The 24,031-nt window shown below is 26.9% G+C and overlaps 1 protein-coding gene across 4 annotated transcripts in view; it reads right to left on the bottom strand.

Annotated features, from left to right (window-relative positions):
- Positions 1-24,031, bottom strand: part of LOC109596242 (pleckstrin homology domain-containing family G member 1) — a 206,620-nt gene that overhangs the window by 31,740 nt on the left and 150,849 nt on the right. For 3 of the 4 annotated variants that reach the window (XM_049963747.1, XM_049963749.1, XM_049963750.1), the window contains exon 2: positions 5,392-6,053. In XM_049963747.1, the coding sequence (XP_049819704.1) occupies positions 5,392-6,053 (662 nt within the window). Of the gene's footprint in view, positions 1-5,391; positions 6,054-17,530; positions 17,739-24,031 lie in introns of those variants that run through there. The other variant, XM_049963748.1, reaches the window with a different exon arrangement.

The raw sequence follows: 24,031 nt of genomic DNA, 5'->3' as shown, positions 1-24,031 counted from the left end.
CTTCATACTAATTAGTACTGAGAAAATTTAACTGTTTATAAAAGTAAGAAGGGATGTAAAAGATTTGTAAAGGCATTAATGCATCCACTGATTTTAAACACTGAATTGGATTTCCAAATATAAGATTAGGACATTGTCAAGGTAGTACTTAAATATTAATTGTCTTCATTCATTAAATATATCCACTGACTTTTATACACTGAATTGGATCTCCAAATATAAAATTAGTACGAACATCGTCAAGGTAGTACTTGAATATTAATTTCCTTCATACAAATTAGTACTGAGAAAATTTAACTGTTTATAAAAGTAAGAAGGGATGTAAAAGATTTGGACAAATATAAGATTAGGACATTGTCAAGGTAGTACTTAAATATTAATTTCCTTCATACAAATTAGTACTGAGAAAATTTAACTGATTTTAAACACTGGATCTCCAAATATAAGATTAGTAAGAACATTATCAAGGTAGTACTTAAATATTAATTGTCTTCATTCGTTAAATATATCCATTGACTTTTATACACTGAATTGGACCTCCAAGTATGAAAATAGTACGAAAATCATCAGGGTAGTACTTGAATATTAATTTCCTTCAAACAAATTAGTACTGGGGACATTTAACTATTTATAAAAGTAGAAAAGAATGTAAAAGATTTGCAAATAATTGAATTAATTGAATTAATTTCCTTAATTTAATTAATAGAATAAATAGAAGAATAGTAAGAACTTGATCATGGTAGTACCTAAATATTAATTTCCTTCATTTAACTGCAGGAATAAATGAATAACGAAATAAAAATTTCAACGTTCACATATGACATAACCACAATAATGTATTTTATAAATTTAGTAAAAATGGTGTCTGAAGACAAATTTCTTTGCGTTTTGCCAAGACACTAATTTGCGAAGTGTATAATTTTCCTGTTGCACTTTGGCGCGATAGCATCAAGCACAAAAGAAAACAGCCATTTAATTTTCTTCCTCAATTATTTTCGTTCGTGTTAAAACCGTGATATTTGTGTAATATTGTGGCACAGTTCCTATTGGTGTATTTCTAATGGCCGGCTTTATTATCTGGTCGTGACTGCAGTACCATAAGGTATCTCGACCATCTTTCCTTCCTTCCTCGATAAAATTGGATGTGGACTTTTTACACTTTGCGATATCACTTCTTACCCGGGAAGTCATTGTTTGCATAATAAGATTTAATAAGTACAGTTTGAACTTTCTGGTGAAAACCACAATTGGCATGATGGTTCTCAAGGAAATAGATAATGGCACAAAATTTCGACTGTGCAGTCGAAGACGGAGTGCTGCAATTAACTGTTACCATCAGGTTAATTAAATTGAAAAAAGTGGAAATTATGAATTGTTACAGGTAGAAAGTACAGTTTCTATATTATTAATCTGTATTATTGCTAATCTAGATTTGCTGTCAAAAATTTTGAAACGCTCACTGATCTTGTTATTCGTTGAATTTAATGAGAGAATTAATAGTTTTTTCCTCATTACCGGCAATTATTTTGTCACACTTTTCTGGAAACAAGCCAAGAGAATTGTTGAAACGTACTGTTGGCCAATTTAGAACGTTAATTCGAACAATCTCTTTGCTTTTCATTTGATAAACAACCATAATGGGCGTTTTGAGGTTTATGGCAAAATTTTTAAACTTCACCTCAAGGTCTTATGTACAAACACCCACACTAACATTTCGGAACACTTTCGCACCTTTAAAAATTCGTCTCGGTTACAAAACGAGTGCTCGAGAAAATGTCTCGACCTTAGTGCCCACTCAGCTCAATGGACGCCTCAATGTAAACAAAAAACGACAAAGTATCAAAGGTGTTGCGCAAATTTTCATTCAAGTTTCCCAATGAGGTCGACGTGTACTTTAGAAATTTAAACAATTATTGTGAATACGCCCACCTGGTCATAAGCGACAGGTCGGCTGTAAAATAATTTATGGAAATTGTTATTTATGGCTTACATGGGTTTAGATTAATGGACAAATCGGTGAATTAGTGGAGTTAATATACATATTCATTCATACAATATAACAAATGGCAATATTTAATGGTTTGCCAATTTGCATTCTCTGTGAGTTACGTAATTTGACTTTTTTAACTGTTTTCCTGTCGAACATATGAGGGTTCATACAAAAACTGGAGGCAGTACTCTAAAACTATATGAACATTTTCAATAGTCCTGAAATTTTCTGTAATCGATGAGGAACTAAAGTATCAATCTACATTCTCTATATGTTATGTATTTTTATTCTTTTAAAGTCTTTTCCTAGAACATATAGTATGACAGGTCATACAAAAACTGGAAATAGTACTCTAAAACTACATGAACATTTTCAATAGTCTTGAAATTTTCTGTAATCGATAAGAAACTAAAATATCAACCTACATTTTCTTTATGTTATATATTTTTACTTTTTTAAGTGTTTTACTCTGAACATATAGTATGAGAGGTCATACAAAAACTGGGAGCAGTACTTTAAAACTACATGAACGTTTTCAATAGTTCTACAATTTTCTGTAATCGATGAGGAACTAACGTATCAATCTACATTCTCTATATGTTATGTATTTATATTCTTTTAAGTCTTTTCCTAGAACATATAGTATGACAGGTGATACAAAAACTGGAAGCAGTACTTTAAAACTACATGAACGTTTTCAATAGTCCTGAAATTTTCTGTAATCGATGAGGAACTAAAGTTTCAACCGACATTCTCTATATGTTATATATTTTTACTTTATTAATTGTTTTATTATAACATATAGTATGAGAGGTCATACAAAAACTGGGAGCAGTACTTTTAAACTACATGAACGTTTTCAATAGTTCTACAATTTTCTGTAATCGATGAGGAACTAAAGTATCAAACTACATTCTCTATATATTATGTATTTTTATTCTTTTAAGTCTTTTCCTAGAACATATAGTATGACAGGTCATACAAAAACTGGATGCAGTACTCTAAAACTACATGAACATTTTCAGTAGTCCTCAAATTTTATGAAATAGATAAGGAACTAAAGTATCAACCTACATTCTCTTTATGTTGTATATTTTTACTTTTTTAAGTGTTTTATTAGAACATATAGTATGAGAGGTCATACAAAAACTGGAAGCAGTACTCTAAAACTACATGAACATTTTCAGTAGTCCTGAAATTTTCTGTAATCGATGAGGAACTAAAGTATCAACCTACATTCTCTATATATTATGTATTTTTATTCTTTTAAATCTTTTCCTAGAACATATAGTATGACAGGTAATACAAAAACTGGAAGCAGTACTCTAAAACTATACGAACATTTTCAGTAGTCCTCTAATTTTCTATAATCGATGAGGAACTAAAGTTTTAACTTACATTCTCTATATGTTATATAGTTTTACTTTTTTAAATGTTTTACTAGAACATATAGTATGAGAGGTCATACAAAAACTGGGAGCAGTACTATAAAACTACATGAACGTTTTCAATAGTTCTACAATTTTCTGTAATCGATGAGGAACTAAAGTATCAACCTATATTCTCTATATGTTATGTATTTTTACCTTTTTAAGTGTTTTCCTTGAATATACTAAGAGGCCATACTAAAAGTGGTAACAGTACTCTAAAATTATATGAACATTTCAATAGTCCTGCAATTTTCTGTAATCGATGGGGAACTAAAGTACCAACCTACATTCTCTATATGTTATGTATTTTTACTTTTTTAAGTACTTTCCTAGAATATATAGAATAAGAGGTCATACAAAAACTAAGAGTAGTACTACTATGAAACATTTCAATAGTCACAATTTTCTGTAATCGATAAGGAACCAAAGCATCAACCTACATACCAATTTGATGAGTGTTTTCGACGCTAATTAATGCCGGACACCCATCTCACTTCTGGTTTTTGTTATTCCCAGCAAAGCAAACGCACACAGTGTATCGCAGTCATCTACGCGTTCCGGGCATAAATTATTTGGCCGGGCGCACATCTCGTCACGACCTTTCTTGTTTTAATGAGCGCTAATTTTTCCATTAGACGCGGCCGACGGGCACTGCCCGTGCCACTACATCAAACGGTGTGGATAGCACGAACCAACCAAACAGCATTAGCATAGTTTAATTTGATATACCGGAGATATCGGGTCTGAACGCATCAATGCGATGCCAGTATCAATTTCAGGGAGGAAATTGATGTTTGATGAAAAACGAGGATAAAATGGGAGGATGTATAAATTTATGTGATGGAGTGAACGAGGATTTACTGCTAATTTTACGGAGGAAATTAAAATTTAAGCACCTACATAATGATTATATTTTTAGATTTATTCACTCAGTCTCTTCCATTAATTGTTTAAAGACAACTTATACATTTGCTACATATTTTTTTTTTTTACTTAAGTTAAATTCTTTCAGTACTTATTTGAGCGAAGGAAATTAATATAAGTAGTACCATGATGATGTTAATTCTTTTAGTTGTAAACTTTTTTTGGATCTAAGACAATATTCTTGATTATCTTTCACCAATTTAATGCTTTTTCCAAATTGTTGGGGAATTATACCCTTCCTATAAGTAAGAACCTTTTCATTTTTTACATTTTTGAAAGAAATTTGTTTGTAATCCTTTGACCTTTCAAGTTTTGGATGTCAATTTTGGAGGAATAATTCATAATTATAGAAGAAATATACTCTTTGATGTTAATTGTATCTTGTATCAATCCTTTATGAATTTTAATGCTTACTTAAAATTGTATGGTGGTATACTTTTATTTTTGTCTTGGAGTTATTGATGACCTCTTTGGAACAGCCATTCAAAATAATGGGAGAGACTTCTCTGTAGAAGTCTTTAGGACATTGCTTTGGTTTGATGGTCTTTCATGAATTTTAATGTTCACTTAAAATTGTGGGTGAAATATGCACTTTCTTCTTATTTTTTTTTCCTAAAATCCGTGATTGTAGATGGTATCTAATAAGAGATTAAATCTAAATCATGTGATTAAATCGAAGTGGTACGTGAATGAAAGTCAACGTGGCGTGGGCAAAAACATATCATTGCAATTGCAGTGACATAATTAAGTTACAACATCTCATCGTTACTTTCGTTTAGATCAAATTGCATATGGACTGATAAAGATCTCAGGTAATTAGTATAGTTTTGTGGAATGTTTAATGGGGAAAAAACAGCGGTTTTTGATGTGTCTTAAAATTCGCAAATTTGGCAATTTGGCTTACATAATTCCTTGTTTGAGATCCCGGATAAAGATATGGAAACGAATTGGCCATTACTTAGTTGTAGTAATTTGTAATGGTTTCATAACAACTTTAAATGGCCATAATTTGCAGATTTTTGTCTTGGTGTGGGTCCCCCAACCTACCTGCAAGTATTTCCCCAGGTTCTTCCTCCCAACTGGCGTTCTGGAGGCGATGCCCTGAGGCGAATGAAGATAACTGCCCAAAGGTTTCGGACTGTAATTGTCACTAACTTCACCACTTTCACCACCCTCACTCAACCTATCACTGAGTCCGGCTGAAACACTGCTGAAATCTTTCGAGTCCGACGTGTACAAGTACTGTCTGCTTGTGTTTTCATTCACGTCCGCACTGTAGGACCTGGTGAGGTGTTCCTTGTGCAAATACGAACTGTTTTTGACCGTCTTTTTGGGAATCGTGTTGAGCACCAACTCAGTGTCTTGCAAATTCGACAAAATCTTCTGCACGTTCGGCGATATACCCTCCAGATTCTCGCTGCTCTTCTGCATCTTCTCCGGCGAGCGAAGCGACCGGAAGTTCGCCTTGTGGGGGCCGAAACGTCGCGGCCCCAACGTCTCCTCCGAGCTGAACTGCTTGCTGATCTCCTGGTCGGGCACGTGGGACAAGATTTTCTGCACGCCGGGCGACAGGAAGGCGAAATTGCTGGCCTGGTACGTGCGCTTGGGGCTGCCCCTCTTCAGGTCGTCACCACATTCTTTGTCCGATTTCGAGCCGATTATAGCATCGAATGCGCCCATAATACTGGGCATCAGCTCCGTGGACTGGCCTGAAACAAATCGAATATGTCAATCGAATGGGAATTTTAACAAGCAAATAAATGTCGAGATCAATCTGTTAATAATTAAGACCATAAACAGATAAATAACTGTAGTTAATTGCGCAACGCCAATTAAATAATGTGTAGCATTAAAGGTCACAGTCAATTTGAAATTTACTTTACAAATCGCCGCAACAATCGCGGCTAATTTAATTGGCGAAATTATTTATGGGTTATTATTTATATGGGACAACTTGATGGACGTACTTTCGGAAGGAAATTGAAAAAGCCGAGAGTGACTCATTAATTATCAGTTTGTTATTAATGTTGTATCGAAGTTTTATGATGTTTCTTTGTTTGTGAACTGTGCAAAATTGATGCTCCTCATCAATCAAGGATGTGATTAAAAGGGAACATCCTAGAAATTATTAAGAAACCTTAATTTCCTCTTCATATTATAAATATAATGATGAAAATAAAATAGGCTAATAAAGGGTTGAGGTTTCTTATTATCAGTGACAGAGGAAGTAATTATTACTTATCACTTTGTTGGGGAAAAAAAAAATCCATTATTTTTAGGTGAATTTATTTAACATGTTTCGGATTGTCCGATTTGGGTCAAAATTGCACCATTTTGTTCTATAATTTGTGGCCACTTTAAAGGTAGGTTCATAATGCCTCTCTCATAGAAGTCTTGGTCCCTATTGGTAAAAAACTCCAGTAGTAATTGATATTTACAATCTTCTCTTAATGGCAATGTCTTATTATCAAGAAAGTTTTGCAATGCAAGAAAAGGATGATAATCACTTGGTGCCAGGTCCGGACTATACAATGGATGCATCAAAACATCCCTACCAAGCTCCCGGAGTTTCTGGTGGGCCACTATAGACGTGTGTTGTCCTGATGGAATACAACACCTCTTCTGTTGGCCAATTTTCACTGTTTCTGGTCAATCTCCAGCTTCAAAGGGTCCAATTGTTGACAGTACCTACAGTACCCCTTTGACCAAAGATTCGATCCATCATGTTTTATTAAACCGAATGTAGGCAAGCAAAAGTGAGATGTTACATCATTAAGCCAGTTACACGTATTAACACTAATGCTCATTAAATGCCATTAAAGATGTGGGCGTACGACTATTTTTAAATCATTAAATGATGACCCCATTCTAGGAATACGGTCACAAACCACATATATGTATGTTTTAATAAACAAGCGTTTCTTGAAACTACACATATTGTTTCATTCATTCATAGAACCATTCATAAGGTTTCACAATCGTTTCCAATCAGATGAGACGTTAAATAAACTAAGCTTGATTGAGATGATGATTAAGTGTGATCATTTTGCATTATAATTTCCTTGAATTTTATTTATAAAAACATTTAATTTGAAAAAATTAAACTAAATTTCCTTAAAACAATGGTTTATTTTTAAATTCTTTAGAAGTTTAGGTACTATAAACAAAATGGTGGATGAGGAACTCATTTTTTGTACGAGACTATAAACACACCAATAATTTTCTAGATTTATTATATATTAATAAAAATACAACTTACATTTTAAATGAACTATAAAGGCACATTAATTTTAAACATTTTAAGTGTATAACTAACTAACTAATACTGATTAGTGTGAGTGGACAATGGTTAAATACGCACGCCCATTTATCAAATATAAGTGGCTACAATAAACGATAACACACATAATACTGTCACATTTATATTCTAATTTAAATTTCCAAACGTACAAAGTATTTTCCTTGTGAGACCGAACAAAGAAAATTCCTAGCACAATCGAATGAGTAATTTTATGAAACAGTTCGCACATAAATCCAGACATAATTTGCCTTTTTAGCTTGACAGCGCTTTACCAATGCATTAATCAACTATTTTTATTTAAAATTCCCGGAAATTTATTGAGTGTTGCGACAGTTGCATCGATGCATTATTGGTTGCATAACCGGGTGAAAAATGACTATTTATACATTCATCATTAGTTAGGTTATGTTTTTTTACTCTATCAACAAATACAGTTTTTTTTGGCTTAAAACTGTTGTCCGAGATTGCAACAAGCGATTTATATTATATAATTTTGATCTAGACAAATAAAAAATGCAGCCTCAGGCGTGGAACGGTACAACAAGTTTATGGTTTATTGTTGCCATTCGTTTTTTCATGCTCCCAACCAAATTTAACAGTTTTGCAAGTCAACAATATAATACCAATAGGAAATTATCAGTGTTTCAGCAGGTAGTTTTGTTTAATTTGCTTAAAATTACTTCCTTAACATCCATTGTTAATAAACAACAGTTTTGGATTAATCTATAAAAGTAAGTTTTGTACTGTTACTTAGAATAATAAAGACTTTATCTTGTGGCCATAATTTAAAATATTTTAAGCACCGTATAAAACTGATATTTTCACTGTTTGTAATTTAAATGACCTTGCTTCAACGTGGTTCAGGTATTTTAATTATACGGTGACATTTTCAAGTCCCACATGTAATCATTATTTATAGTTATACCTTAGGTAGATTTTTAATGCTTCTCAGAACATATGGTGACAAAACTATCAACCAAATAGCCAAAATTAACAAATACGTCAAAGTACTTGCTCATTGATATAATTTAAACAAGATGAATGAAGGTTCTGGAGTTGTTTGACTCCATAATGCGTGTGAATGAAATCGAAACCTCTTGTGGTGCATATTTCGGGCAGATAAAAGTAACATGTGGTTCTAAAAATAAAACTCAATTACAAATTTTATTTTTCTTGTGATGTATGGTAAGTTTTCTTTTGAGCAGATGTATTCAAAGAACGATAGCCATTAACTAAACTAATATTCCTTTGAGAAGGTCACTGAATGTTTATTATTAATATTGTCTGGTGCAGTTTAAATTTGTGGCTTAGTATTTGTCTAGCATAATATGGTTCTCCGAAAAAAGTATGGAATACTTTAATATTTTCCCTAATTTGTTACAAATCTAATTTACTGCAATATTGGTCCATTAATCACAATGACCATTACGTTCACAAGTTTCTAGGAGTAATTCTTTTGTGTTGTAAATCATTATTTACACTTGAGAAACTTGATAAAAAGCTTGAGGACTGCATGTTTGTGCGTGCCTTATCGAAATGTCACACGGTTATTCAGAGTAAACATAAATCCCCTTAAGAAAACTTAATAATAAATAATAGGTCGATAAATCTGGCACCTCGTTCAATAAAAATACTTCGGCGTACCTGTTCTTTTAAAAGTCGGATTCCACGACACTTGTGGCCGCCTAACCGATAAGGGCTTTACGCCGCTAGCTGGAAATAGATCTGTTTTTGTTGGTAAACAGTAATATTACTACTACAATAAGTCCATTGAAATTATACACGGACCAATAAAAATGGTGATTGGGCCCACCCGCAAGTTCCGAGTTCAACAAACCAACATTAGATGTGATGCTCATATTACTGGTTACTTTAAAAAAAAAAAAATGTGTGGGGATTATGTTACGGGAAAATATTGAGAAAGTTCTCACACGAAATTAATATTGTCGACGATTAAAAAACTGCAAAATTGCACTACGGTAACGAAACAACAGTTGATTTGTTTCGGTGTTGGTTTCGAACGGTTCGGAGGAACGTTTACATGCATTTAACATTAGTCTTGGTTTGGGTCAGAAGTCTGAACAAACAACAATTTTATTGGTGGCCAAAGTACTGACATTGAGTCAGGGGCACATCTGAGGTAGAGGGACTCATTAATTGACCATTTTGTGAGTAGAAAATCAAATTTTCAGGTGACAAAAGAAGTGATGGATTTACTTTCAAGTGATTTGTATTCATTATGAATTGGTTCTTTTATTACAGTGAAGATAATGCAATTTTCTAAAGAATTTTAGCTTACATATTCTATTTTTTGTGTTTGAAATAATATTTTTTTCAAAAGGAATAATCAATATCGAATCTTGAACAAGATTTTGGTGTGAAAGTGTCTTAAAAGTCATAATTCAGGGTGAAAAAAAGTGATGGATTTGAATTTAATTGATTTGTTTTGGTGTATTTTCTATTAACAATTAGAATTAAACACATCATGTTCTCACTAGGGTAACCCACACCCCTAATTAAATGCAATCAAAATATTTTATAATTTATTTAAAATAATTATATATATTCTTTCTACCATTATTTATTTTGTACCTAAATCAAAATAATTGGTGGTCAAAGTGCTGACATTGAGTCAGGAGCACATCTAAGGTACAGAGACTTATTAATTGATCATTTTGGGACTTGAAAATTACATTTCCAGGTGATAAAAGAAGTGATGGATTTACTTTCAAGTGATTTGTATTCATTCTAAATTGGTTCTTTTATTACAGTGAAGATTATGCAACTTTCTAAAGAACTAACAGCTTACATATTTTATTTTTTGTGTTTGAAATAATATTTTTTCAAAGGAAATAATCACTATCGAATCTTGAACAAGATTTTAGTGTGAAAGTGTCTTAAAAGTCATAATTCAGGGTGAAAAAAAGTGATGGATTTGAATTTAATTGATTTGTTTTGGTGTATTTTCTATTAACAATTAGAATTAAACGCATCATGTTCTCACTAGGGTAACCCACACATCTAATTAGATGCAATCAAAATATTTTATAATTTATTTAAAATAATTATATATATTCTTTCTACCATTATTTATTTTGTACCTAAATCAAAATAATTGGTGGTCAAAGTGCTGACATTGAGTCAGGAGCACATCTGAGGTATAAAGGCTTATTAATTGACCATTTTGAGACTTAAAAATTACATTTCCAGGTGATAAAATAAGTGATGGATTTCACTATGAATAAATATGAACATATTATAGTAACAAAACGGTAAAAATTACATCAGATCTCATTCTATGACACAATAATTACAATTATCAATGCTTATTTGTTGCTGCACTCTCATAATTTTCAACGCACGCAGAACAAAATTAATTGGCCATTTAAATTTCATGACAAACGACTTAAACAGCAGCCACATTACGGAAATAGTCCAGGCTAAAAATTAATTAATTAACCCATGATTATACGTCTTGGAGACATTAACGTGTATCCATTTTTTTACGTTTATTGTTCTTCTGAGGCAAAACATAACTGCATACATTACTTTCCCAGATACCAATGCACTACTGCCTATATATAGATCTTCGTGCAAGAAACTTATATTTATGTGTTTAACTTGAGTACAAGAATTCTCCATAGAAATGTCAACGAGTAATTTTGCTCATAATTATTAGGAAGCACTCTCTGGGAAAACGGGCTTGATCTTATCTACTTTATATTGTTTACATAATTAGATGTTGTTAAGTAAGTGATTCATACAAGTGAGCTGATTAGAATGTGCAATTTGAGCTAATACCAACGAAATAACTAAAAATACTTCCCCCTGGGATTCCCAGACAAGGTTTATCAGTTTGTAAAGTAATGTTCATCATGGTCGTTTATCTTCAACACAGGTTTTATGTTTTTTACCGCCTTTCAAAATATCCTTTTCCGATAATTACTACTCTGGTGGAGTTCCTGTGATTATATAACCCATCCATACTGGTGCGCATTGTACATGCAATCCAAGTATTAATTATCGAGAGCAATGTACAATTTCTAGTTAGGCGGGCAGTGGTTTCCATGTACGATTACACGATATATCGAACCCTCGGAGGCTTTTATAACAAACCACCCACCGTTACTGAACCATTATCGCGGCGATATGAAGCATTCCAATGCCCTGTAGACCACAGTGTAAACATAAAAGTTATTTACAATTGCGATAGCGGACGAAATGTATACCACTAACATTGTCCAGGCATTTAAAAACATTATTACATCTCGAACGAATTGATAAGGCGTATTTCAGAGTCAGGAGTGGTGGATCCAGTTCGGTCCCCAAATATTTTATTAGCATATTATCTTAACGATATAATTTCTTGGCTGATGAATTTTTAATGAGGCGATTTACAACGCAAGATAAAGGATGTAAACAAAATACCTATTAGTTAAGACGTTATTTAATCTGACAGGTGGAAGAATCGTTTAATTTGTGAATCTGGCTTCCTGTTGGCTGATCTAATAGATTAGCAAATAATGATTTATCAGAAAAGTCTATAAACATATTTTTTACGATGTGGTTTCATATCGTCTTTTAATATATGCACAAATGAACTTCAATATTTGAACAATATAAATTAAAAGTAAATATTTTGACAAGTCGTAATCTTAAAATTAATATTAAAATAAAAAATGTATTTTCCATTCTAATGTTATGGGTTTATTAATTTTCAATAATATAAACAAAAAAAATTTCAACGAAGTTATTAAAATTAAACAATTTTAATAATAAAAATATTGGTAACTATTTATTAATTCTGTAATTTCTAATAAATATAATGTGTATTCTTGTCATTATTCAAATTTCAATAGTCATCTACTAAAAACATATAATATTAATAATTAATTAATATTTCTTTCAATTTTCTATTAATAAAATATACAAAAATATTTATCTAATTATTCTATTATTATCTATTTCTATCAATTTTAATTAATAAAATGGAAAAATGTGTTGAATTAAAAAGAATATTGAATTTGTTTCATCATAAACACACATAAGTTATAATATTTTAAAAATTATTAAATATTATTTATATTTATTTTACTTATATATAAATTTTTTACATTAAATAACATAATTTTTAATAAAAATATTGGTAATTATCTACTAATTCTGCAATTTTCAATAAATAAAATGTGTATTTTTATTTCATTACTTATATTTTAATATTCATGTACTAAAATACACATTAATTAATAATATTTCAATATTTTTCTCAATTTTAATTAATAAAATGGACAAATATGTTGAATTCATTAGTTTCAGTATTCAACCATCGAATATTAAAAAGAATATTCAATTTCCTTCATCATAAACACACATAAGTTATAATATTTTAAAAATTATTAAATATTATTTGTGTTTATATTACTTATATATAAATTTTTAACATTAAATAATATAATTGTTAATAAAAATATTGGTATTTATCTACTAATTCTGTAATTTTAAATAAATAAAATGTGTATTTTAATTTCATTACTTATATTATAATATTCATGTAATAAAAACATACACATTAATTAATAATATTTCAATATTTCTCTCAATTTTAATTAATAAAATGTACAAATATGCTGAATTCATTAGTTTCAGTATTCAACCATCGAATATTAAAAAGAATATTCAATTTCCTTCATCATAAACATACATAAGTTATAATATTTTAAAAATTATTAAATATGATTTTTGTTTATATTACTTATATATGTTAGCTTACGTCATCACCTTCACCGATGGACCGATGCGACGTGCTCACATCTATTTAGACTAGTTTTGTTTTATAAGCAAATCTGAAGTATTTGTTTACATTTAATATTCGGGGCAGTTCTTAAGAAAGAACCAGGCAGTCAAGCTTTAGATGTCGAGGGTTAAACTACGTTTGTTGTAATAAAGCGTATTATTGTGAATTTAGTGTTTTAATCAAACTAAAAAGACAGATTAACAGTCGCTAATCTATCATCAGAAGTGGGATAAAGGATATCTTCTCGTGAATTATTTCCGGAAGAAAGGACCTAAAAAATTTTTTTTTTTTTGTGTTTCTTTGTGAACGAACAAACAATAGTGAAAAACACAAACGCGCAGTGAGTCCGAACGTTGTGAACATTACCGAAAGTGCATCGGAGAGAGACTAGCAGCAAGAAAGTAACAACAGATTCCAAAAACAAAACATGGAAATTTTATCGACAATGGCCAACGCCCAAACTACTCAAGCAACATTGAAGATGGCTGCGCAGAAGGTTTAAGTGTGGCTGCAGCGCAGTTTCGACTTGTAAGATTTAGAAATTGCATTTGAGGAATATGACTTGAATTTGTCAGGAATGGACGAGTGGGTTACGAAAGAAATAAAAGAACAACCGAATGCCGTTTGATCTCATAAACTCTCCATCAGATTATCAGAGCGCCATCGTTAAAGCCCTTGGACCACTTAAAGACGATATTGCGTTTGTTTATGTTGATGATGTGTTGTGCCCTCTCGACCCATTCAAGAATGTCTTAAGAACTTAAGAAAGGACATTGACGCCCTTAAATATACAAAAATGTAACTTTTTCCAAACATCTGTGAAATATTTAGGTGTGATCGAAAAAGGACTGACTGGATATTTTAGACATCTTGTGAAAAACTTTGGAACTTTAACAGCACCGATATTTACACTGTTACGTGAGGGAAAATCTTTTGAATGGACATGTAAATGTGAAAATGTGCGATTGACTTCTTATCCGATTTTCAACATTTTTGATCTGGAATTGTCAACCGAACTACATACAGAAGCAAGTTCGTTAGGATTAGATGTCGTTGTTAGCTGTCGAATAGAGGAAAGTTGAAACCAAAGTATCACGGACCCTTTGAGGTAACGCATTGTTTACCTAATGAGAGGTACGCACTCCGAAGGATTGGCAGCCGAGGTAGAACTACAATAGCAGCGCATGAACAGTTACGAACCTGGCCAGATACAGAAATTCTATAAGGTATGATGGATATAGTTTTATTTAATAAGATTGATGTGTGAATGTGTGTAAAGGTCCCTGCTTAGTAGGCTGTTTAAGGTCCCTGTGTATCAGGCTATATGTGAAGGTCCCTGCTTAGTAGGCTATGATTAAGGTCCCTGCTCGGCAGGCTATTTTTAAGGTCCCTGCGTCGCAGGCTATGTTTGAGGTCCCTACTTTGCAGGCTATGTTTAAGGTCCCTACTTTGCAGGCTATGTTTAAAGGTTCCTGCTCGGCAGGCTATTTTTAAGGTCCCTGCTCTGCAGGCTTAGATTGTTGTGTTCTGGGTCTGTGAGACAAGCGGGTAATAGACCTGGTAGTGGTTGAACCGCCTCTGAGCTCCTGGCTAGAATATGGTATCTTTTGATAGCACTTGAGAGTCATGGGTGTAACAGACCTGTTGATGGTTGAGCCGCCTCTGAGCTTCTAGTGGTTGTTAACTGTGCCACATAACAGTCTATTTTGTTAAATGAAATAAGGTTTAGACTTAGTTCTTCGAATATATTTTGAGCTTGTACTGCTGTTATAATGTTTACAGATTACCGGTGTCAGGTGAATCTTTGCAAAACTGTGGAAGGGTCGAGGACGCCCCACATGTCAGGAAGGCCGTGTTAGCTTACGTCATCACCTTCACCGATGGACCGATGCGACGTGCTCACATCTATTTAGACTAGTTTTGTTTTATAAGCAAATCTGAAGTATTTGTTTACATTTAATATTCGGGGCAGTTCTTAAGAAAGAACCAGGCAGTCAAGCTTTAGATGTCGAGGGTTAAACTACGTTTGTTGTAATAAAGCGTATTATTGTGAATTTAGTGTTTTAATCAAACTAAAAAGACAGATTAACAGTCGCTAATCTATCATATATAAATTTTTAACATTAAATAATATAATTGTTAATAAAAATATTGGTATTTATCTACTAATTCTGTAATTTTAAATAAATAAAATGTGTATTTTAATTTCATTACTTATATTATAATATTCATGTACTAAAAACGTACACATTAATTAATAATATTTCAATATTTCTCTCAATTTTAATTAATAAAATGTACAAATATGCTGAATTCATTAGTTTCAGTATTCAACCATCGAATATTAAAAAGAATATTCAATTTCTTTCATCATAAACACATATAAGTTATAATATTTTAAAAATTATTAAATATTATTTTTATTTATAGTACTTATATATAGATTTTTAATTGTTAATAAAAATATGGGTAATTATTTACTAATTCTGTAATTTCAATAAATAAAATGTTTATTTTTGTTTCATTGTTTCAATTTTAGTATTTATGTACTAAAATTAAAAACATTAATTATAAATATTTCAATATTTCTCTCAATTTTAATTAATAAAATGGACAAATATGTCGAATTCATTAGTTTCAGTATTCAACTATCGAATATTAAAAAGAATATTCAATTTCTTTCATCATAAACACACATAAGTTATAATATTTTAAAAATTATTAAATATTATTTATGTTTATAACATAATTGTTAATAAAAATATTGGTAATTATGTACTAATTCTGTAATTTTCAATAAATAAAATATTTTTTTTTTTGTATTTTTATTTTATTATTTAAATTTTAGTATTCTTGTACTAAAAACAAATACATTAATTAATAATATTTCAACATTTCTCTCAATTTTAATTAATAAAATGGACGAATATGCTCAATTCATTAGTTTCAGTATTCAACCAAAGAATATTAAAAAAAAATATTCAATTTTCTTCATCATAAACACATATAAGTTATAATATTTTAAAAATTATTAAATATTATTTATGTTTATGTTACTTATATATAGATTTATAATATTAATTAATATAAATGTTAATAAAAATATTAATAATTATCTATTAATTCTATAATTTTCAATAAATAATGTTTTTTTCACTATTTAAATTTAAGTTTTTTAAAAACAAATACATTAATTAATAACACTCCAATATTTCTTTCAATTTTAATTGATAAAATGTACAAATATGTTTGATTTTACAAGTTTCTGTATTCAACCATTGAATATTTAAAAGAATTACCTTCATCATAAAAACATATAAATCACAAAATTTTAAAAATTATTATATATTATTTTTATTTATAGTATTTATATAATAATATTGATTTTACAAGTTTCAGTATTCAATCATCGAATATTATTTTTAATAATTTCCCTCATCATAAAATCATATATAATTTATTTTTCACTATTTTATACGAATATTTTTATTGAGTAAGTAAATATTGATCATATTATGATAATTTTCTGATAATTATTTAAATATGAATACATAAAATGTACAAATATATCTTAGTTATAGTTTCAGTATTCAACACAACCAAAAATTTGAAGAATATATTCACTTTCTCTCATCAGAAAAACAAATAAATCAACATATTTTAACAATTTTAATTTTTTATAATTTATATTGTATATCCGGAATTTTTTATGTGAATGAATACATTCCATTCATATTAACATAAGCAATATTTCTTTTTTTATTAAATTAAATTTAAATGATTGTTAATAATTTAATTGTATTAAATATGTGTATTAAAAAGTGGGTGTGCCCCCCAATTTTAATTGGCAATTTTTCTTAATTAACATCAACTTATTTCTTACTTTTCCTGTATAAAACTTTAGCTTGAATCAAAATCAAACAACACACAAGTACCAGTTACAAATACCCCTGATACCAATATTATTACATTGAACGTAATTGAATTTGATTACAGCTAAAAAACCTATTAATTTATCACCAGCAGACCCAATTATAGTGACTAATCCCCCATGTAGAAAATGTCTATCTTTAAACCCAATCAGTCAGTACCTGAGGCAGTGTTTAATCCGTTTTTGGTGCACATGTTACAGAACTGTCATAAACATCACACAAAAATATTCATTCAATCAATCAAGTCATGTAAAATATTCAATTTATTTAACCATCGGTGATCGCGACTTTCGAACCCGGCCTGGTAGAAAACGAAGCGGGCGTACGAGCGCAGCTCCGAATCACGAACCGCACATGTGGGAAGGCCACAACAAACTGGCGACGAGTTTGTTTTCAGCTCACAGAAAGGCCGACCGGCGATGTTCCTGACATCGTCTGTACTGTTCTGTTCTGTTATGCTGTGCTATGTTAGGCCGGATTGAATGTTGGTTGGATTGTTGTTGTGTTGGTTGGAAATTAGATTGGGAAGGTGAATTGTGCAACAACCAGATTCGAGTGGTGTTGGTGTCAAATGTGGGATGATGGCACTGTTCCGTGAACAGAACAGGTGGATTAAAAATCTAACCGGTTGCAATATGTGTTTGTAAAAGATAACTAAAATAATATTTTTTGAGAATTTGTTATCTTTAAACTAAAATAATATTTTTTGAGGATTTGTTAACTTTAAGAATTTAGACAAAAATTTGAAAGATTATTTGAAAATCAAAAAATTATAAAAATAAAAGATATATATTATAGCTAAATAATTATAAAATTAAGTTGTTTATTATTATTAATATTACCCAATGGTAAAATAAAAATTTTTAAAATTTAAATTAAATATTATTAAATTAATAAAAATTTTTAACATACCAAACCAAATTTATAAAAAATTATAAAATATATTATAATAAATTTAAAATTATATATAAATAATAAAAACTAAGTATTAAATAGTCATCAATCAACAATATATATTCATAGTTATAGAAAAATGAAAAAAAATTTAATTGTATAAAAAAAATTCTGAAATATATATAAAATATATATGAAATTTATTATTATACATATAAATTTATTATTGTACATATAATATTTAAAATTTACATGTCGAATTTATTTATTTTATTTGATAATATATTAATATTATTTTTACTTTTATTGAATAAATAAATAAATATTACACATATCAAAAAAAAAAAATCAATAAATAATATATCTTCTGGGTTATTTAAAATTAGAAATTAATAATATGTAAAAAAATGTCTCTAAAAATATATAATATATATATGCAATTTGATATTAATTTTATTTATTTTATTTGATAATATATTAATATTATTTTACATAAATTGATCAAATAAATAAATGATACATATATGAAATAATCAATAACTAATAAATGATTTTAGTTATTTAAAAATTTGTAAAGAATATATCTAAAAATACACAATAAAATATATACAATTTGATATAAAATTTCTTTAATTTATTTAATAATATATTAATATTATTACGTTTATTGAACAAGTAAATAAATATTAAAATATTAAATAATTAATAATAAATATATGTTAGTAGTTATTTAAAAATTCAAATTAAAAATTTGTAAAGAATATCTCTAAATATATACAATAAAATATATATAATTTCATATAAAATTTCTTTAATTTATTTAATAATATATTAATATTATTTTACGTTTATTGAACAAATAAATAAATATTACATATATAAAATAATCAATAATAAATATATGTTTGTAGTTATTTAAAATTTCAAACTACAAATTTGTAAAGAATATCTCTAAAAATATACAATATAATATATACAATTTGATATAAAATTTACTTCTTTTATTTAATGATATATTAATATTATTTTACGTTTATTGAACAAATAAATAAATATTACATTTATCAAATAATCAATAAAATATATGTTTGTAGTTATTTAAAAATTTAAAGAAAAAATTTGTAAAGAATACTCTAAAAATATACACTATATGATATAAAATTTACTTATTTTATTTAATAATATATTAATATTATTTTACGTTTATTGAACAACATATACCGATATATATCACATATACAATATATACCATATACACAAATACCTATACCAAATAATCAGTAAATAATAATTGTTTTTAGTTATTTAAAAATTAAAATTAGAATTTTTTAAAGAATATCTCTAATTCTAATCTAATTAGATATAAAATTTTATCATTTTATTTGATAATGTATTGATATTATTTTACATTTATTCAACTAATAAATAAATATTACATATATAAAATATTCAATAAATAATATATGATTTTAGTTATTTAAAAATACAAATTAAGAATTTGTCAAGAATATCTCTAAAAATATACAAACAAATATATTTATTTGCTATAAAATTTCTTTATTTTATTTATTATTAATTTTATTTTAAGTTTATTAAACAAATATTATATATATATCAAATAATCAATAAAAATATATGTTTGTAATTATTTAAAAATTTGTAAAAAATATTTCTTAAAATATACAACAAAATATATACAAGTTGATATAAAATTTATTTATTTTATTTAATAATATGTTAATATATTTTATTGAACAAATAAATAAATATTACATATACTAAATAATCAATAAATAAAAAATGTCTTTAGTTATTTAAAAATTTAAATTAATAATTTGTAAAGAATATCTCTAAAAATATACAATAAAACATATACAATTTGATATAAAATTTATTTAATTTTATTTGATAAAATATTAAGATTATTTTACGTTTTTTGAACAAATAAATAAATATTAAATAATCAATAAATATTATATGTTTATAGTTATTTAAAAAGTCAAATTAAAAATTTAAAGAGAATATATTTAAACCTATACATTAAAATGTATATAATTTGGTATAAAATTTAATTATTTTATTTGATAGTGTATTAACATTAATTTATATTTATTAAATAAATAAATAAATATTAAATATATTAATAATTTTATAATTATAATATTATAATTATAATTAAATAATGCATATTCTTAGTTATTTAAAAAACAAAAAAAAATTCTGTCTTTAAAAAATATATAATATATTATATATAATTTGATATTAAATTTATTTATTTTATTTAATTATATTATTTTACGTTTATTAAATTTATAAACCAATCAATAAATAACATATATTCTTAGTTGTATAATAATGTATGTTCTTAGATATTTGTTTTTGTTCGTTTATTAAATTTATCAACCAATCAATAAATAATATATATTCTTAATTATTCAACAATGCAACTTAAAAATTTGTATAGTATGTATTAAATTTATTTATTTTATTTAATAATAAGTTAATATAATTATTTAAATAAAAATTTTAACTATTTTTCTTTGTGTATGCAAAATTAAAATTATTATAAAACATATATTTAAAAAGATTTATTATGTTAAAAATATATTATACTTTATATAATAAAATTAATATGTAACTATAAAGATATGTACACATAAATATAATTTTTTACATCAAAATCAAACTTCTATCTATCATATTTGTCAAAATTAATTTACTTATAATCATAAATAATATATTTATGTAAGTATTATCAATATTTATAAATTTTTCTATATGCCAATTTTATAAAATAGACATTTCCCAATTTTTAAACGTGAATTAAAATTTATGAACTTAATTTAATGTAGAAAAATTAAAACAATTTAACGTTTTGACATCAAGGAAATATTTAAAACAATATTTCCATACATTGTTCATGAAAAGATTATTATGCACATGTCGGTCAGCATAATTAATCATCGACTTTGTTGATAAGCATGCATCACATATTTTAATGAAGAAATGTAAAAAACATCAATGTCAAATGAAATGATATAATATACATCGTCATCGGTAAAAAATAATTTTGTGTTTTTTAATTATTAATATTTTTCTAATATACACCAAAGTTAATATACATTTTTTATGTGTTTTTTTTTTAATTTCATAAATATTATAAATTAAGAAGTTAGTAATAAAAAATAACACAAAACCAAAAATTTATAGTAAATAAATGTAATTAACAAAAAAAGCAAAACTAGGTCATTTGAAAAGGCCCGTTTCGACCTCCAATGCTGACAACCTGTCGGATATGAGCCCACACCACACGAAAGCCAACCACAGGTACTACCACATAGGTACTACGCGTACGCCAGGAACGACACCGGTACCACGGTTTAGAGTGCAGTAGCTGGGTCGCCTTCTAGGAGACAGAAATGTATGAATCACTGCCGGGGCACCGCTAATACTTTTTGAATTGCTATCTCATCGCGGAGGATGCAGCCAGCTTTAATAAGAAGATTGCTTCTACGTAAAAATTATCATATCAACTTGTTATCTAATATACAGTATGGCTGGTTCTGATAAATAAGTAGGTAAACAATTTTAAGATAGTTTAAGTAAGTTTTAGTAAAAATTTCAACATAATATTTACAACTATAAATGTTTGGGTTTAACAATTTTATGCTAAAAATATTTAAATTGTTTATACTAAATCATTTAGACCAAATGGTAGTTGTTTATATGACTTTTAAAAATTATTTATTTACTTATTTTATATAAATAATTCATCTATTTTAGTTTTAAAATAGTTGTTAATTAAAAATTTAAGATTTTATATGAGTTATATGTGAGTTTAATTATATATATCATGGTTATAACGCAATAAAATAAAAATATTATTGTATTTATTATAGGTAATTGCAAATTCCTTTTATTAATAAAATTTATTCAGCTATTTACGCTGTTTTTATTGCTTTTAATAATACAAAATTAATAAATATTAAATTATTATGAACAGCTGCAATTTTAATTTAATTTTTAACAAATACATATGTAAATATAATTTGTAAAAAATATATTAATTAAATATATTATTATTTTTTCCTTTTTTTAGAGATATGGAAAAAGCAACACAAAAATTTCCCTTTTTGTCTAAAAATGTAAAATATACAATTGTAAAAATTAACGATTAAGAAAATAAAATAATTGTCTTTTATTTTTTATTTCTGTAGCATATATTATATATTTTTTATCCTTTTACATAAATTCAAAGCAAAAATAATAATTTATATTTTATATCAAGTAAAAGTTTATTTTAAATTGTCAGTAAGAAGTGACAAAATATATTATTAATAAGGTTATTATTACCCTTTTCTCCTATTTTTAGAAATAAAAATAAATCAATAAAAAATTATAGATTTGTTAAAAAATAATAATAATTCACATTTTATTTAAATGTAAAATATTAAATTATTAAAAAGTAATTATAAAATCAAATCTATGATTATCTATTATCTTTATTTTCTTCATTTTGTCTAAAAATGTAAAATATAAATTTATAAAAATTGATTATCAAGCAAATAAAATAATTGTTTTTGATTTTTTATTATTTTTATTTTAAATCTATAAAAACTATTATTTTTATTTTCCCTCTTTTGTCTAATAATGTAAAATATAAAATTGTAAATATTCACCATTAAGAAAATAAAATAATTGTCTTATTTATTTAACATATATTATATATTTTTTTATCCTATTACATAAATTCAAAGCAAAAATAATAATTTATATTTTATATCAAGTAAAAGTTTATGTTAAAGTGACAGTAAGAAGTGATAAAATATATTATTAATAAGGTTATTATTACCCTTTTCTCATACTTTTAGAAATATAAATAAATCAATAAAAAATTTTAGATTTGTTAAAAAATATTTGCATAATCCACATTTTATTTAAATGTGAAATATTAAATTATTAAAAAGTAATTACAAAATCAAATCTATGAAAACTTTTATTTTTATTTTCCCCCTTTTGTCTAAAAATGTAAAATATAAATTTATAAAAATTGATCAAGCAAATAAAATAATTGCCTTTTATTTTTTATTATTTTTATTATAAATCTATAAAAACTATTATTTTTATTTTCCCTCTTTTGTCTAAAAATGTAAAATATAAAATTGTAAAAATTGACCATTAAGAAAATTCAAAGCAAAAATAATAACTTATATTTTATAACATATAATAATATATAATATAATAATGTATTATTTAAAAAGCAGTTATTACCATTTTCTCTTATTTTTAGAAATATAAATAAAACAATACAAAAATTATAGATTTAAAAAAAAAATATTTGCATAATCCACATTTTATTTAAATGCAAAATCATAAATTATTAAAAAGTAATTATAAATACAAATTTATGAAAAATATTATTTTTATTTTTTCCTTTTTGTCTAAACATGTAAAATTTAAAATTATAAAAAATAAAATAATAGTCTTGTATTTTCTATTTATGTAATAAATATTATATACACATTTTTATATTTTTGCATAAATACAGTACAAACATTTATTCTCTCATCTTTTTGTCTAAAAATGTAAAATATAAAATTGTCAAAAATGATTATAAAAAAATGAAATAAAAGTTCATTATTTTTTATTTATACAGTAAATATTCTATATTTTTTACCCCTTTACAAAAAAGTAAAAAAAAAATTTGTATCAATAAAAAATTATAGATCTGTTAAAAAATATGTGCATAATACACATTTTATTTAA

Source organism: Aethina tumida, chromosome 2 (genome assembly GCF_024364675.1).
Source record: "Aethina tumida isolate Nest 87 chromosome 2, icAetTumi1.1, whole genome shotgun sequence".
NCBI lineage: Eukaryota > Metazoa > Arthropoda > Insecta > Coleoptera > Nitidulidae > Aethina > Aethina tumida.
The sequence above is the reverse complement of the archived record's forward strand: the minus strand, read 5'-3'. Positions and strand labels throughout refer to the sequence as shown.